Genomic DNA, 18,081 nt, shown 5'->3' with positions numbered 1-18,081 from the left:
ATGTCACAACTTTGATCAGCACCCGATTGTTCCATTAAACATGCATTCACTTTCACCAGACATGCGGTTTTTGTTTGCTGTCATTAAAAGTCTAATAGAGTTGTTTAGATGTACACTGTAACAATGTCATTGTTTGCTTTCAGAATAAATTAAGATATTTCTGAATAGCTCTGTTTGAACAGGCTTTCACAGAAAAATGCATTTACTAATCTCTCATTAGCGTGTCGATGTGAATATGTTCATTTTAACTTGACAGGTTTGTAATTTACCTCTGCAGGGAGAAACAAAGAGTTGAAATAAATATAGGCAAACAATGTAAAGCAGTGTACACAAAATGAAAGACTAAATATAAAAATACAGAAAATACAGAAAGACAAAAATATTGATTGCAGTTCGAGTGTGTAAATTCTTTCACATTAGTATATCATCCCTAGAATATCTGAAAATGACACAAGAATGACAGGTCTGAGGTCTGTAAAATGAAGTGTCTTGTATAAATCTCTAAAGCATAAATCTCCAGCAAATAGCATTCAAGCAGAATAACTCAAATTGTTACTAGGCTGCCTCTCTGTTGGATAAGCTTCCTAGATGATTTATTAATACTGTTTGATGTTTTTTCATGACAATAGGTGGTCAGTGACCTTTATGACCTAATCTTGTCTGAGAAAACACGTTCTACTGCAACTACTGAGATTTGAGATTTAATACAAGTGGGCTATTTTAGACAAGAATTCAAGGTTATCAAATCTATCTCAACTCTTATTCTCTTTGATCCCCACAGAAAAGAGGATGAAGCACACCTGGCCTCTTTTGATTGGCTTGTTGAGTCATGTGACCCTGGCATGGGGCTTTGCCCGTCTGACAGAGGACGTGGAGCAGCGATCGGCCTTCTCTGTAGCACGCACCAACAGCATGGAGGGTGGCCCCAAGATGGTGGTCACCTTTGATAAGGTCTATGTCAACATTGGCGGCGACTTCGACCCCAAAGCAGGCATGTTCCGCTGTCGGATACCCGGGGCGTACTACTTCTCTTTCACTGTGGGGAAGTTCCCCCGCCGGGACCTGTCAGTCATGCTGATGAAGAACCGCAACGAAGTGCAGGCCATCGTTTACGACGAGAACGCCAACGAGGAGCGGAAGGTGCAGAGTCAGAGCGCCATGCTGCAGCTCGACTTCGGCGACACCGTCTGGCTCCGTCTCCATGGCGACCCACGCTACGCCATCTACAGCAACACGGGCCACTACACCACCTTCAATGGCTACCTGATCTACCCTGACACCTACAGCTTCCAGGAGCCGGTCGTCAAAGAGACGACGAACCGCCACGAGAACGAGGCTGTGGTTCACGAGAACGCCCAGACCGACAGGGTCATCCCGGACGCCAGGGAGAACATCCTGAAAGCGCAGGAGGAGAAGGAGCAAGCTGAGGAAGAGCAACAGACAGAAGAGGAGGAAGAGGAGGAGGAAGATCCCAGGTCAGCTTTCTCCGTGGGCCGCACCCAGAGTATTGTGGGAGTGGACCGAGGCCACGCTGAGCACCACCCCATCACCTTTGACTCGGACTTCGTCAACATCGGCAGCGACTTCAACATGTCCACCGGCACCTTTACCTGCCGCCTGCCGGGTGCTTACTACTTCGCCTTCAACGCTGGGAAGCTCCCGCACAAGACACTGTCCATCAAGCTGATGAAGAACCACTTGGAGGTGCAGGCCATGATCTACGACGACAGCGACCAGGAGAAGGCCCTCCAGAGCCAGAGTCTGATGCTCCAGCTGCAGCGCGGTGACACCGTCTGGCTGTACAGTCACCAGCGGGACGGCTTCGGTGCCTACAGCAACCACGCCAAGTACATCACCTTCACCGGCTTCCTGGTGTACCCTGAAGCCCCCAAGCAGAAAGTACAGGAGCAGCAGCAGCAGCAGCAGCAAAACACAAAGCCGTAACTGAAAGGAATTTGGGAGGGGTCCTATGGATGAACATTGGGAAAGTGCTTGCTGGGATACATATTGATCTGATATGTTTGTCAATGTGTCATAGTCCGTTCTAAACTCTACCCCTGTGTATTTTAAACCAGGAAACTATTAATATATGACTTCCTTCTTGACTGTGCACCTTGTAAAGGTTATCGCTGGAAAGAGTCTTGTTGTTTTTTATTCATTAATAAATTGTCATCATTGTGGTTTAAAAGCAACCATATGGTTTTGCAACAGAACTGGATAAAACTGATTTCCTGTAATACCCTCAACGGAATGAGATGTCTACAACCCTGCTAATGACGCTAATAATACTATTTCATGTAAGGTCAACCATAGTGCTGAAAGCTAGAGCATTGACCCTAATAGTAATCAGACTATTCTTTCTTTTGAGATCTATAAGTATAAGTATATATACTCTTTTGATCCCTTGAGGGAAATTTGGTCTCTGCATTTATCCCAATCCATGAATTAGTGAAACACACTCAGCACACAGTGTACACACAGTGAGGTGAAGCACACACTAATCCCGGCGCAGTGAGCTGCCTGCTACAACAGCGGCGCTCGTGGAGCAGTGAGGGGTTAGTTGCCTTTCTCAAGGGCACTTCAGCCGTGCCTACTGGTCGGGGTTCGAACCGGCAACCCTCCGGTTACAGGTACAGAGTGCTAACCAGTGGTCCACGGCTACCCCTCCATCACTGTACTACTGAGAAAATTACCAACACATAATCATTCTGTTCAAGTCACAGGTTATATTATATACATTTACATATTCATTTTTGTTCAAATCAGGTTGTTTGAATTAGTTCCTTAACTTGTTCAGTGGTGTAAGAGTAGAACCTAGAGCACAACAGATATAGCTTGGGCTAACTTGAGATTTCAATTCCAAACTAAGAAGCACAAAGAGTCTCTAACCAACAGATGCTTGTGGTTTAATTAAAATCACCTATAAGAAATCTTTAAACAGGGCTGTTAAATGTGTCCTTTATTTTTTCAATGAACTTTTGATTGTCTTGAAGATTGTAAAATTCCATCGACCCATTCCCTAACAAAGAGGAAAAATATCTAGCACACACAAAAAGTTTCAATCTTTTTTTAAAAATCAAGTAGCATAAACGGGTCCTCTGTATTGCCCAGCATCATTGAAAACACATCAGTGGTCCCAGTGTTTTATTGTCATGCATGCTTTTATGAAATAGTGTGCATCACATATTGCTTCCTCCAGTGCATAATGGCGTGTATTTATTCATCTGCCTTCCTTACAATTGAAGATGTATCTTTTTTTATGTGAGTTGTATTTTGTGACCTGAAGTTGGGTGGAATAAAACCCAAGCATGTTCCACTAATGGCATCTTAACTCAGTGACTTTCATAAGGTACCATAACAAAGTTTCTGGTCATGAACAGGAATGACAGGAAATATTTGTATTTTGTTTGTTATTCTACTTTTATGGTTGTGTCATTTGCCATTACATTTCTGCTATGTAATAAAACAATATTTCTTCAGTGTTCTAAAAATGAATGCTTACATGGATTTTTGCCAAAGCTCAACTCAAGATCAATAAACACAAGAAAACCAAAGGAGAGTATTGCAATTCTCTGTAAAGGTCAATCACAGCATATACAGTGTCTATAAAAAGTATTCACAGATATTCAAAGATATAAAGTGGAATTCAAAGATATTTCCACTTTTACTGCTTTTATAATTTGGCCTTTTTTACAATAATTTACAAAAATCCCCTCTTTAATGTCAAAGTGAAAGCAGATTTCTGCAAAGTAATGTTAATTAATTAAAAATATATTCAAATTAAAATAAGTGATATAATAATTTAAATCGTGCATATATATTCACCCCCAAGTCAGCATTGAGTAGATGCACCTTTGGCCGTAATTAAAACATGGAGTCTGCGTAGATAGGTCTCAATCTGGCTTGCACATCTGGATACTGCAATTTTACTCCACATTTTTATTTGCAAAACTGCCCAAGCTCTACCAGGTTGGAAGGAGATCAGGTGTGAACAGCCCTTTTTAAGTCCAGCCACAGATTTTCTATAGGATTGAGGTCTGGGCTTTGGCTCGGCCACTCCAGAACATTCACCTTGATGTCTTTAAACCATTTCTGTGTAGTTTTCACTGTAGACTTAGGCTCATTGTCTTGCTGGAGAGTAAATCTTCTCCCAAGTTGTAGTTCTCTTGCAGACTAAATCAGATTGTCCACCAGGATTTCCCTATATTTTGCTACAAGCCTTCCTGGGCCTGCTGTCAAGAAGCATACGCAGCATGGTGCTACCACCACCATGGTGCTGCCACCACCATGCTTCAAATTAGGGATGGTGTGTTTTTGGTGATGTGCAGTGTAAAAAAAATAGCATCTAGTTTGATGACCAAAAATCAGACCAACAAACCTTCTTCCTTCTGACCTTGGTGTCTCCCACGTCTTTGGGCGAACTTTAGTCAAGATTTAATAAGAGATTTGAAACTCAGCCATAGAGCTTTGACTGGTGAAGAACTCAGTCAAAAGTTGCTGTATGCAGTCTCTCCTATAGTATCTTAGCTGCTGAAGCTTTTAACTTCTTCAGAGTTGTCATAGGTGCATTGGTGGCCTCGCCCACCCTTATCTTTATTGAACGGTCAATCAGGTGACGGCCGGCTCTAGGCAGATTTGCACATTTTATATTATTTTATTTTATTATTATTCCTCACATTCCTTAATGATGAATTTCACTCGACTCCATTCACTGCACCGAGGCGATCTCTATTTCACTAATTGAGAGACTATTAGCACCAATTGGCTGTACCACTGTTGATTTAGGTCAGTTACTTTAAGGGGGGGGGTGAATATTTACGCAATTGCTTATTTTGCATTATATATTTTTAATTAATTAACATTATTTGGTAGAAATTTGCTTTCGCTTTGACATTAAAGATTGGATTTTTGTCAATTATTGTAAACAAAGATTCCAAAAAAAAAAAAAAGAGAGATATCCAAGGGGGGTGAAACAAATGTATCACTGTAATCATTGATGAGGATCAGCAACCTGTGTAGAAGCCAACACTTCTCCTAATGAAGAGTGTTTTGAATAATTCAAGTGATCCCCTCCCTCCCCCCCGTTATATTTGTTATTACTATTACTCACTCTGGATTCTTAATTTTGGCACATGAATATGATAATTTATGACTGATTTGTGAACATGATAAAATGAAAAGGTTGGTGCAAGTGACGAGAGGATATACCTCATAATCAGTACATGTTGTTATGACCTAACCAACTGGGTAAAAAGATGAGTCAGACATATTTGTATCTATATAATCTTTATTCTGCTTGTTGAGCTTCAGTCCACCATGAGATTTTAGAGACCAAAGTTGCACACAACCTGTTTGTTTATTTACATAAATACCTGCATCGAGAGTAGCAGTGGGATACAACACACAACGGATAGATCATTTTGCAGGAGGCTTATCTCCAGCCTCCAATTTCGGGGCATCCTTGGGCTCCCGGTACGCTGGGAAAGTCTCCCACGGGCTGTTAAGGTCAAACTTGCGGAACTCCTGGGCGAGCTCCACTGGCTCGGCTACCACACGCTTCACCTCATCATCATAGCGCACCTACAAACACAACAGATGGAGGTAATGAGGTGAAGGAAGTGCATTTAAAAATACAGTTACGTAATATCCACATATATTTATTTTGGGTCATCTCAACAGCGACAGTTGTTGCTTTTCAATTGGATCAGACAACCAGGCAATGCGATACTAACGCCATCTGCTGGTCAGCAGAGCTAAAAAACAATAGTTACATACATACATACATACAAATAAATAAATAAATAAATCAAAACAAACAACTAACTGACATTTTGAGAACAAAATACCAATTGCACACTAGGGCTATGTCCACCCAGCCTGACCTAGTAGACAATGACAAAAAAAAAATGCAAAAAGGCTTCACACTATTCCTCTGATGATGTCTAAAAAGAGACTGGCCCTTCTTAGCAATGTTATACAGCTGTAATCCCAAACTCAGGTCCCAAATGGGGGCCTATGGCTCCACACTTAATCAACCCAGCTCCTCTGGAGGAAAACCATGTAAGGTGGTGTCCCTCGGATAGACGACTGAGTGTTTACAAAGTGACTGATGCAACAACAGGAAACTGTGCTTGCCCTTCTCTTTATTATGGTTATATTAGAACCTAAATAGCAAGCTCTCAATCACATACAAGTTTTTAAGTGAAGAAATCCTGAGGCGCATTAAAATTCCTTGAATTGTGAAAGTGAACGTTCGCGGCGACCATGTTTGTATGAACAGATACATTTGAACAATTTTGTGTAAATATTTCATCTCAATGGTAACTCTCTGTCCAACTCCCAACATGTTCGTAGAGAACTACCTCTTCAACCTGTTTGCGAATGTTCACAACATTCGCAAAAAACTCTAAGGCAAACAGAAAATTGTTTGCGAACGTTAGCGAACGTTCGCCTTTGAACGCACCTCTGTTCTTACTGGGGTAATGTGGGAGAAAGTTGAGCACGAGTGTTTAACTCATTGAGTGCCAAAAACGTAATATTACGTTTTTCCTTCCCATGCGTTGAGTGCCAAAAACGTAATATTACGTTTTTAGCTTTTTTTTTAAATTACGAAACTAGACACTCTAACACACCTTATATGTGATTTTGGGAACTCTGTGATGAATGGAAATTAATTATATGACGATCGAATACTCATGAAAACGCACAATCTGGACATTTTATCTGGACATTTTATCATAACTCGGTTGCCGCTTTGGGTCGAATCAGTAACGCATGCATGTCAGCTCAAAACCAGGCCATTTTCGTGGGTCTATCACTAGGTGGCAGTCTGGCCAGGTCTCGCTAGGTCACTTCCCCTTCCTTTACAGGCAACACTTAATATTTCATGAAAGACGTTATATCTCCATTTCTAGAAAAGAAACCCAGCGATTTTGATGAAAACTAGCCACTGTTTAGCTTGCGATTTCTCAGGAACAGAAGCGTGTAGAAATACACGGTTTGCACCCACTGAGAGCTTAAAGTCTCACCTTTCAAACGAGCCATTGTATGTGTTCATAGCTATAACACAGAATATGCTGTGGCTGTACAAAAATCATCAACAATGGTCTAGATTGCTGGCACTCTAGGACAAAGCTTCCGAAAACAGCTTGGCATTCAATGAGTTAATAGTGTCACCCATCCTCACCTCGACATATCCAGAGAGAGGGAAGTCCTTCCTGAAGGGATGTCCCTCAAATCCGTAATCTGTCAGAATTCGTCTTAGGTCTGGGTGATTGGCGAAGAAAACACCATACATATCCCACACCTGAAAAACAAGAACTTTAAGTGTCAGTTACAAACAACACCCACTGTTAATTCTTTGACCTGTGTCGCAAACAAAAACAAATAGCCTTTGATAGTTACAAAAGGTTAGCTAAATATCTTAAATGGTTAATTTGCAGCCCACTATGGGACACACCCTGTCATGGGTTCCCCAAAAGCCATATTTCATTATGCCAGCCACCATTGGCTGGAAGACTGACGTGTGAGACACAGAGGAGGTACTTCCTTCTCCCTTATAATCCACGGCGCAATGTCATTGCTTCAGTCCTCTTGCCCCCAGAGGCTTGCTTTCCTGTTACCTGTTCGTTAGTGCAAACCTGTTCGTTCGTACTCGTCGCTCGACTTATCGTGACTAAATTCAAGATGGCGTCGAACGGTAAAATTCCTTAAGGTACTGTCTGTATAAATCGTCTTGTAAATGAACTACCAGTGCTTTTTCAAAATTCTCCATGTCTCGTTTTAAATGTCAAGGCCCTCGGAAGTCTACCAATGAAGTATGGAGCTACTTTGAGCCTTGTAAATGGTGTAAAACAGTGATTTATTTGCATGGCTAGGCCGATGCCCGAGGCACCGCAACGAAAAACTGTTGGTAGCATTGGCACTTGAATTTCCCCTGGGGATCAATAAAGTATCTATCTATCTATCTATCTATCTGGCTAACTAGCACCAGATTTCTGAGTGCAGGGGACAAGCCGAGGTGAGCTATGAGACATACGTTCACACTCGGTATCATGTTTCAACACACTTTAGGTCAATATCACACTGGAATTCTCCTTTAATGATTGGTGCATTAAAACAGGGACAATAGCCTTCCAGTGCTCTGTGAACGTTATCCTTACCCTGGAAATCCAAAGTTCTCACGAACTGGCCATTTTCATTACTCATAGCCAGACCCTAAATATTTCTACTTAAATGAAGTAATGTACAAAACACATTTTTTCATAGAAAGTTTTACATTTCGATTCCTGAGAGTCTTAACTTTCAAACGATGTATAGTATGACTATGGTGCTTCGTAAATATGGTGTATAGAATTGATGTATAGTACGAGAGGGAGGAGGGTAACGAGGCCCAGTACCAGGTCATTCGCGGGCTAACGGGTTAAGGACTTTTGTTTTTTAAGACATTTGTTTTATTTGTTTATGCAACATATAAACAACAGGTGTATTTGTCTGTTTTTCACATATTCTATATACACCATGAAATTTAATTTGAAAATTACAGAAGATGCTATTAGCTGCTTCTTAAAAACATGCTTTAAAAAACTGACAAATTGTTGCATGCGGTCTATATAAAGCAACTGATATTTTCTTAAAATAAACAGGTATTTCAGTGTACATCGGAGTCTAAATCAGAACATGTGTACTGACCTCCCTCTCATACCAGTTTGCTGCCTTGTGAACAGACACACTGGAATCGACAGGGGTGAGCTCATCTGTATACGTCTTCACACGGATGCGCGAGTTGAAGCGAAGAGACAACATGTTGTAGACAATCTATTGAAGGACAAAGAAGAAGGCATGAATTTAACTAGTGAGTATAATCGGTAATTACACTTAAGAAAGTTACTTATATCTTTTAAAGCTTCAGGTGTTACACAGCCAACAAGGCAAGTATAATCTCAGAGCAAAGGAATATCAATGTAACAGAGGCTCAGTCAACATATAATAATGATAATCAATATAAAACTGATCCTGAGTCTAACACTGGGAAAAGTTAATGGCATGAAACAACAGTAATGCCAATCACAGTAGGTGTCTTTAAGCAAAGGCAAACAAAAAACAACAGCTGCAAAGAAATGAAATGCCCGCACTCTGCTAAAACTCCCATATATTTAATAAGTGTTGCAACGTTTCGACCCGACTGGGTCTGAGGAAGACCCAGTCGGGTCAAAACGTTGCAACACTTATTAAATATATGGGAGTTTTAGCAGAGTGCGGGCATTTCATTTCTTTGCAGCTCTAGTTCCATTTGCCCTGCACCTCACCGGTGGGGATGTGCACACCTCCACTACTAAACAAAAAACAACAGAAATGGTAAGACTCAGCACCTCGAAGCGGTTAGGTCGTGTGGGGATGTCCACAGCCGTGAGGTCACTCATGTTCCGAAATTGTGCATTGGTGTGGTCACGCAGAAATGTCAGAACAGGAATTATTCCATCAGGATGAATCATGATCTCCAACTCATCATAGCAACTCACCTGAAATCACAAGTGTGCTCATAAGTATGATAAATATTGCACAATATCTTCACCAGACTTCAAGAGGAGACCCACAACGACCTTGCTCTGCATGGATATATCAATTTTTTTTCGGTGAAAGAAAAGGAAAATGGCAAAGGTCATACTTAGAGTATAGAACTCACTTGGACTTGCTGAACGTATTTTGGTAGTATCTCCGCCACGTACTCTCCAAAAGCAGACAACTGGTTGTGGGCGACTGCATCCTTAGGTCTGACAGTTGCTGTTTGAGAGTAAGTTAACGTTAATTATTCTGATGGACGTTGAAAAACACAACATGAATTCTTAAAACTAACAAAGCACACTAGGCTGAGGCAAACTTAAGAGTTTTAGGACTAAACCTCGGATGAAGGCAACGTTTGTTACTTACGCTTGGTTTCAGTAGTTGTAGTTTCCGACCGCGTTTGGATAAGAGCGGCGTTCCGACTCACTACAACAAAGGTTACGTTAAAATAAGTAGCAGCTATTTCTGAGGGATTTCTGCATTCATTCTGTTATTTACCATGCCACCAACAACCGCAACTAGACTACATACAAACACGCGTAACGTTAAATTCTGCACATGATAGCCAATAATAACTGCTAGCTCGCATTGATTACATTCACCTGTACACACAATTAGTTGGCTAGCCAGTCAATTATTTACGTTACAATAGGTGAAAAAACTCATATATTGTGATGTTCTGTTGACAACGTTAGAAATAGTAAACACTGTGAACACACTAGGTCAGTGGCAACGGTTTAATTGCACAGCAAACGATGGCATTGGCTAGCGACTGCTAGCGTGCTAGTTTGATATGCTGAGAAGGTCAACTGTTTTGTGCGGCTTTCAACGATAAAATAAGTCGTTCGGTAAAAATGGGGTTGTCCTGCCACTTTAAAGATCCTTAATATGTTTGTGTTCTTCATGAACAAGGCAAGCTTGAAGGTTACTCACGATTTAAAGTCTTGTGGATCCCTCCACGGACAAATCTGACAAGGGAGGCCGCCATGTTGGGTAATGAATCGGCTGGTGAGAGTGACGTCACTGAATATAATGATTTTTCCAAAAACTGTTTTTTAAAATAAATTGCGTGTTTTGTAAGTTTTCCTATTACTTTCTGAATAATTTCATCAACAAATTTGATTTACTGTACAAAAATCGAAACGTATATTCTGTTTTTGACCAATTAAACAATTATTGAAAAAGAGACTGATCGGATTTCACGTAAACTTTTAATACACTAGGTGGCAGCATAAGCTTTCAGATCGGCCCGGCACACGGCCTCGTAATTTTCAGGCATTTCATCAAACATACCATTGTAATGCATACAAGACATATGGCAATTACTTTGCTGTCATTGGCCAGCCATCTTTCAGCGAACTTTTCTGACATGAAACACAGGACATCAGTAGGCCTAATTAATTATGAATTAATAATTGATGAGCACGTAGCCTAGAACTAGCTTCAATAGCAAAATCATGATGGTTTATCCTTTACAGAAGGTTGCAGATCAGACCTTATCTGACACAAATGGCATACAACTTTTTGTACAGGCTATGGTTATTTTCAAACTGGACTATTGCAATACATAGGCCTACCTAGCCTGCCTGCTTCTGCAGTGAGACCATTCCAGTTCATTCAGAATGCTGCAGTAGGCCTATTCCCTAGCACAGTGTTTCTCAAAGTGTGGTCCGGGGACCATTGGTGGTCCGCAAGCTATCCCAAGTGGTCCGCGAGCAGACATGGTAAAATATAATGAGATAGATGAGTTGTTTGCAATGTTGAACCAACTTGTATGTAAATCCAAACAGTTCTGCAGCATGCCTATGTAAGCTACGCCAGTTTAAATCATATGAATTCTCTGACACAATAAGCAAGGTGAGTAGGCCTATTGTGTAATATACTATTAAAGTACATGTAGGTCTACTCTTTTTTTTAGCTAGGTGGTCCGCAAGGTTTTTTTTTATTGGTTAAGTGGTCCTTGGTCTGAACAAGTTTGAGAAACACTGCCCTAGCCCTAGTCTTTAATCAGCCAAAGAGGACACATGTAACTCCTGGCCACTCTGCATTGGGCTTCCTATAGCAGTCAGAATTCAATTCAAATCCCTCACTCTGGACACGTACTGCTCCCTGCTATCTCAATGCCATGATCCAGCTCTACATCCCCAATCGCCCACTGCAGTCTCTGATCCTGAGTCTGTTGTATCGACCTGCCATAAACGCTATAGGTCAAATTCAAGACTATTTTCCTCAGTGGTTCCTCCTTAAAAAATGTTTACTGTTAATTTGAACTATTGTAAGTTTATATATTCTGTAAGTTACTTTGGAAGAAAAACATCTGCTAAATGCAATAACCACCATAATGCTTTGAGGTAGCCTAAACATGCATTATTTAGTAAATTTGAATAAATATATGATTGCTACTAAGCTGACAACAATACTTATGACAAACCCTGTATTTCCTGTGAACCCAATAACTATTACTGCCAGTCCTACAGCTCCTGTTGCTAGTGCAACTATGCCAAAAAACACTGCACCCTCAACAGCACTTTCCAGTGTTTTTACCTCTCCACATCCAATTCGTTCAATTCTCTCAAGATTTGGAATTGCAGCCACAATAGTCGTTACAAACAATAATAGTATTTTTCTAGATACCGATAAAGATATTGTACCTAAAATAGCACCCCCAAATGCCCCTAACAAAGCACCTGCACCGCCTGGTCCACGGTACCTCATCTTTGCAGCTATTACAGCAGCTTCCACAGATAGCCCTGCTATGCTGCCCACTCCCAGGAGCATACCTGCGGTGCCACACGGTCCAAGGCTGTCCAGGGCTGCTGGAACACCTTTCAGTGCCAATATGGTTGTGCTTACTGCACCGAGAGCCACTGTTTCAGCATCTTTAGTCTTTAAACCCAGCATGGAGTAGATGCCAATCACAGATCCCATTATGGTGGCACACAGTGGTCCAATATGTGCACACGATAACAGTATTATTTTGGTGTACTGCTGTGCTTTCTGTCTGTAGGACAGAAAAAACGCTGTAGTTCCAGTTGTAAAACCCGTGAACAAGGTTACCATGCAAAAACTGTACACAAAGAAATCCCCTGAATCTGGCATCTGACCAGGAACATGTCTCAAAAGTTTTTGGGCTAATGTACATTGGCGAGTTGGTTCTGAACCCACGGTGGCCCATGTCATTATTAGCATTAAAATATATGCACCTGGATGAACAAAGCTCAAAATAATCCCCAAAAATATGACAATGAACTGGATAATCAAGAACACTATTAGCTGTTTCATTAAAAGGACACATTCTTCAGGGGGATTTCTCAATGCTGGAACGAAAGGCCACATTACAATGCAGCTGACTAGTAGCACAACACTGAGTCCTATGAAGAGTCCCTGTTTTCCCCACACCAGGAGAGATGCAGCAGCTGTCCCCAGCAGAGCTCCACTTCCTGAGGCTCCCAGGGCCATCAACGGCCCCACGGAGATCATTGTCGAAGTGTTCAACCCTAGCATCTTCAAGAGACTATTTACTCCTGTGGCAAACTTGATGCCCACTGCAGCTGACCACAGCGCAATGTCCAGTGCCAAGCAGGTCATCAGCAGACCCACACCAAATGCACCGGTGTCCTCTGCCATGTGAATAACCTCTGGTAAGGTGGTGCTTTTGATAAACCAGTCTCCTGCCTCTATTGCTTGTGCTGTGGTGGCTGTGATAGCATAGCCTCCGACGGCTGCTGTGAGCACCACACAAAGGGGTGATTGTCTGCCTGTGGAGACTAAATGAAACACAAAGAATTAAAGGAACCCAATGACAAATATAAAGTATCCAACTGCAGCCAAGTATAAAATCCTGAAACATAATTTTAGGTGTCTTACTTTTTTCCATTGGTAGCTGGGGTTGTCTAATAAACTTGACCTAGATTTGAAATAAGAGCATATCTACATCGACAATAAAGGTATTTACATGGCAAATGTCAGTGCTATCCATAAGAAACAAAGTCCTTTTGCCTTTCTGTCAAACGTTAACCCTCATATCATGTGCTCAGTGTGTGTAAAGTGGGTAAACCAGTAGAACCAGTTACCACCTGCAGAATGGAATAACTACAGAAAAGAACAATGGCTTGAGAATGAAATCCATCTTCTAACAGTGGAGAAAAGAAAGTAAGCACATTGTCTTTTTTATTTATTTGTCAAATGTTTCCCCTGACACATCCACTTTGCTCTCTGACTCCGATCTACCACAACAGCCACATACTTCCTGTTTTAAAATCTACATTGTAACCAGGGGTGTCACTAGACCCTTTTACTGGGGCATGTGCCCCAGTATTGAACTGTTCTGTGTGTTAAGGTTTAAGGTAAACTAGATCCTATTGCCTCTTTTGGCAGCAGATTAATATTATTATCATCAGATTAGACCTAGAGTTTTGGGTCTAGTGACAACCCTGATTGTAACAGACAATTATGTAATAATTACCACTGTTATTACATATTCAATTTGTTCTTCAATTCAATTCAATTCTTGCATTTTTCTTTCTTGAATTTCCCCTTGGGGATTAATAAAGTATCTATCTATCTATCTATCTATCTATCTATCTATCTATTTGAAGAAAGAGATCAGTGACATTTATTATACTGCTAAAACAAAACTAATGCCTTAAGTTATAAGTTATATTCCATATCTACACATTGAATTTGAGGCAATAGATCGGTGACATTTACTTACTGCTGAAAAAATGATAAATGTTTTACCTGTATATTCCATTGTAGACTACGCCATCACCATCTTGGATATTTTGGTTTCAGTTTTGTTCGGCACATGGAATTTCCACTTCCCTGTTATATGGACAAAGTACAGGCCTGTTTCAGTTCATCATTATGCACTTTTGTGTTTGTTGATCTCTGTGATCTTGCAAAGCTGATATAGTCCCAAAATGAAAATATCAACAATACCAAAAATACCAACTCGTGGAATGCATAGATGGATGGACGTGATTAAATTATGTAGGAATTATGATTTACGTAGGTAGAGGTGGCGTCTGCGCCTTTCGTCTAATCATTTTGTTTCGCCCAGTGCGTAACTCCAAAATAAAGTTTAGTCAAGTAGTAGAAAGTAGAGACTGTGCTCATGGGCTGAAAGATGTTAAAAATTGCTGAACCAGCATTAGCATGAGAAACAAAATAGACAAAAGGTTCGGGCCTAGCTAGCCCATCATCAGTGTCTCCATTTCGAAGAATTATGATTTATACATTGACAATACTCTTATCAAAACATATAACACATTTCTGGTTTGAACTGTTAATGGTTTAAATCTGAATGTTTTAATGAAGGGAGTCAGCTCTCTTTGAGGTATTTGTTCCGGCATGTAAAAATCATGTGGTTTGGCCATATGTCTTCATCTTATCTATATTATTCTAATAATTCTAATCAGGTTTTAGATCACAGCACAGAAACGGCCCTAGTGAAATAGTTAATAATTGAGTTAATAATTTAGTTAATAATTGAAATGAGTTAATAATTGACACCATTGATCATAACGTTTTAATTCACCACCTTGTGAAGTGGGTTGGTCTCTCTGATAATGTTTTAAACTGGTTTCAAACCTACATTACTGGCAGAGATGTTTTATCTTAGTCTCTAGAGGATCCTGTGTCTGTAGAACATGATTTGCCTTTCTGTGTGGCCCAAGGAACTGTCTTGGTCCTCTACTTTCTCTGCTTCCGTTAGGAAACATCATAAGTCAGCATAATGTAAACTTCCACAGCTATGCCGACGATACCCAATTATATATTTCTGTGTGGTCAACAAGATGGCCTTTGCTCCCTTATCTAGCCTGCGGCACAAATCAGCCTTATCGCATGCTTACTCCATTAATCAGTGGATGAACATTTTTTTTAAAGCTAAATGACAATAAAAAAACAGAGGTACTTTTGGTTGGACCAAAATCAAAGTAATCTTGGGAACCTGCCACATCAGGTCAAATCAAAAGTAACAAGGTGCCATCTTAGATACAGAGTTAAGCTCCAAATCCCATATTACCCAGACAGTTTCCACCTGAGAAACATTGCCAAAGTGCGGCCTTTTTTAACTCAACAAGATGCAGAGAAATTAATCTACCTTTATAGGTTAGACCAGTGGTTTTCAAAGTGGGGGCGGGGCCCCCTGGGGGGCCTCAGCAAGATGGAAGGAAAAATAAAAGCAACAAATAAATACATTTGAAAAATGTTAAATACCTATTACTATGAGGGTTGGTATACAATGCCATTATAATAATTTTTCGCATATTTGAACATTATATTTTCCATGATAATGACTGGGAATAATAGTAGAGTGATAGATCTCATATAGCAGAAAACCCCAAATGCAATTTTTACACACTGTATGCTCCATCGCGAAGTGCTTGTGGCTAAAATAATTATTAGGATTAGCTTAAAGTATTTTTACATTTGCTGTAGTATTGTCGATGGGTTTAATAACACATCAAGGGGGTCCTTGGCCAAAACCTAGTGGTATTTAGGGGGCCTTGTCGTGGAAAAGTTTGGGACTACGGTAATGCACTTTTTACTGGTCTCCTGCAAAAGCATAGGAATTGGAAGAACTCTGCTGCTAGATTCTTAACTAAGACCAAGAAGAGAGAGCACATCACCCCTGTGTTAGCTGAAATGCACGGGCTCCCTGTTTCCTATGTAATTGATTTTAAGGTTCTGTTAATTACTTACAAACCTCTAAATGGCATACTGTAGCACCATCATATATCTCTGAGCTTTTAATATCTTATCAAACACAAAGGAACCTTAGATCTTCCAATGCTCAAGGGCGTAGTTTGGGCTCAGCTTTGGTGGGCACACTTTCAGATTCATTGTTTATTGCGACTGCAAGATAACTAACTATCGCTGTGTGGGGCGTAAGCTGCACTGAATACAACAGGAAAGCCCTGCAGCGCATAGTGAACACAGCTGGAAGGATTATTGGTGCTTCACTCCCCTCCCTGAAGGACATTTACACCTCCCACCTCACCCGCAAGGCGACCACAATTGTGAGTGATGCAAGTCACCCCGCTCACAATTTGTTTGATCCACTGCCCTCTGGGAAGAGGTACAGAAGCCTGCGCTCCCGCACCACCAGACTCACCAACAGCTTCATACACCAGGCTGTTAGGATGCTGAACTCTCTCCCCCCTCCACCCTCAGCCACATTACATCCTAGACTTTTGGACCCACAATGGCTGCCTTGCACTACTCCACTTGTACACTTGCACACTTGTTGTTGTTGTCCTGTTGTCCTGAAAACACTTCTGAACACACTTCTGCTGCTCTTACATAACTTGCACCACTATGCCACTTGCATACTTAGGTCAAACAGAACTACCTCAGCCATTTATTGGCTTTTGCACTATTATATTGTCTGTCTACTGTATGCTCAATTGCACAGTTTCAACCCAATTTTGCTGCTCTTATTTCTTCATTGTATGTGCCTTCTTATTTACTTTTTATATTGTTTACTTGAATGTTATGTTTGTCTGTGGACCTATTTGGTAAAATATGTCTTGTCTCCACCGTGGGATAGTGAGAAACGTAATTTCGATCTCTTTGTATGTCTTGACATGTGAAGGAATTGACAATAAAGCAGACTTTGACTTTGACTTTGAAGTGTGATTATTCGTATAAAGACAGCATTAGTAGCAGCGACAAGAAAATAGATAAGATAAATAAAAATAAATAAGAAAATTAAAACAAGACCAAAAACATCATACTGTATTAAAAGCAAATGAGAAAAAATATGTCTTGAGATTGGATTTGAAGGAGGTAATTGTAGGGGAGGATTTGATATGTGGAGGAAGGGTATTCCAGAGCGTTGGAGCAGCTACAGAAAAAGCTCGGTCGCCACGGGTTTTAAGGAGTGTACGTGGGACAGCAAGCAGTAGTTGGTCTTGTGACCTGAGTGACCTGGTAAAGTGTGGGGGCAGAAGTTCAGAGATGTAAGATGGGGCTAAACCTTTAAGGGCTTTAAAAACAAAAAGTAACATTTTAAACTCAATCCTGACTAGTAACTGTATCATAATAGCGCAACCTCTGCTCTGTTGTGCTATATGCGACTATCTGTGCTGCACACCCTGTCAACACTCGCACACGTTTCTCCCGTATTTCAAGGTCATCTCCCAGCACCCTCCCGTTTTGTTATTTCTCCCGGAAAACTCCCGTAATTTGCATGGCCATCAAACTTCATTTTAAAATCATTGATCCATTCAGGTTGCCAGATTGTGTATGAAATAGCCTACACCCTACACATACACGATCACTTAGTTTCAATTTCAACCGTTTTGTCATAGGCAAAAACCTGGCAACCCAAAACCCAAATAAGGAAGCGGGTGCCGACTGCGCAGCCTGCCTCTCGTCGTCATAGACAGTAAAAGAAAAGCAAGCGTCGTAAGCAAGCGGGCTAGTTGTCGTAAGCAAGCGGGCTAGTTGAATGGCCTGCTCCAGAACTAGCTGTTGTGAAATTGTTGAGAATTTAATTGATTAACACAT

At 40.8% G+C, this 18,081-nt stretch overlaps 3 protein-coding genes across 4 annotated transcripts; 1 reads left to right on the top strand and 2 right to left on the bottom strand.

Annotated features, from left to right (window-relative positions):
• The first annotated feature begins 811 nt into the window (after window positions 1-811).
• c1qtnf4 (C1q and TNF related 4) lies at window positions 812-2,020 on the top strand. The gene has a single exon (XM_076288035.1). The coding sequence runs from the start codon at window positions 913-915 to the stop codon at window positions 1,942-1,944; it is 1,032 nt and encodes a 343-aa protein (XP_076144150.1). The 5' UTR covers window positions 812-912; the 3' UTR covers window positions 1,945-2,020.
• A 3,249-nt stretch (window positions 2,021-5,269) lies between these two features.
• Window positions 5,270-10,603, bottom strand: ndufs3 (NADH:ubiquinone oxidoreductase core subunit S3). The gene is made up of 7 exons (XM_076286709.1): window positions 10,498-10,603; window positions 9,931-9,990; window positions 9,686-9,783; window positions 9,372-9,521; window positions 8,692-8,817; window positions 7,187-7,306; window positions 5,270-5,580 (listed from the first exon to the last, which is right to left on the bottom strand). Exons 1-7 carry the CDS (start codon window positions 10,550-10,552, stop codon window positions 5,416-5,418), a joined length of 774 nt encoding a protein of 257 aa, XP_076142824.1. The 5' UTR covers window positions 10,553-10,603; the 3' UTR covers window positions 5,270-5,415.
• A 71-nt stretch (window positions 10,604-10,674) lies between these two features.
• LOC143125336 (uncharacterized) lies at window positions 10,675-14,379 on the bottom strand. 2 transcript variants are annotated; one of them, XM_076286706.1, is made up of 3 exons: window positions 14,305-14,379; window positions 13,432-13,471; window positions 10,675-13,331 (listed from the first exon to the last, which is right to left on the bottom strand). In XM_076286706.1, the coding sequence occupies exons 2-3, from the start codon at window positions 13,439-13,441 to the stop codon at window positions 11,932-11,934; spliced, it is 1,410 nt and encodes a 469-aa protein (XP_076142821.1). In that variant the 5' UTR covers window positions 13,442-13,471; window positions 14,305-14,379; the 3' UTR covers window positions 10,675-11,931. The 2 variants fall into 2 exon arrangements, with proteins under 2 accessions (XP_076142821.1, XP_076142823.1); XM_076286708.1 differs by having other exon boundaries at window positions 13,432-14,326.
• Window positions 14,380-18,081: the final 3,702 nt, after the last annotated feature.

The sequence above is a fragment of the Alosa pseudoharengus genome, unplaced genomic scaffold (assembly GCF_046254945.1).
Source record: "Alosa pseudoharengus isolate Yale_2024_CS ecotype anadromous, Long Island Sound unplaced genomic scaffold, YU_APseudo_1.1 YU_APseudo_1.1_scf_16, whole genome shotgun sequence".
In the NCBI taxonomy this organism is placed as follows: Eukaryota; Metazoa; Chordata; class Actinopteri; order Clupeiformes; family Clupeidae; genus Alosa; species Alosa pseudoharengus.
This window is presented reverse-complemented; position numbering and strand designations above follow the sequence as displayed.

Coding starts and splice junctions, on each gene's coding strand:
- ndufs3 (XM_076286709.1), bottom strand. CDS start 10,552: ATGGCGGCCTCCCTTGTCAGATTTGTCCGTGGAGGGATCCACAAGACT. Junction 9,522..9,685: donor AATACGTTCAGCAAGTCCAA/GTGAGTTCTATA, acceptor TTGTGATTTCAG/GTGAGTTGCTATGATGAGTT. Junction 7,307..8,691: donor CAAACTGGTATGAGAGGGAG/GTCAGTACACAT, acceptor CTTGTTTTTCAG/GTGTGGGATATGTATGGTGT.
- c1qtnf4 (XM_076288035.1), top strand. CDS start 913: ATGGAGGGTGGCCCCAAGATGGTGGTCACCTTTGATAAGGTCTATGTC.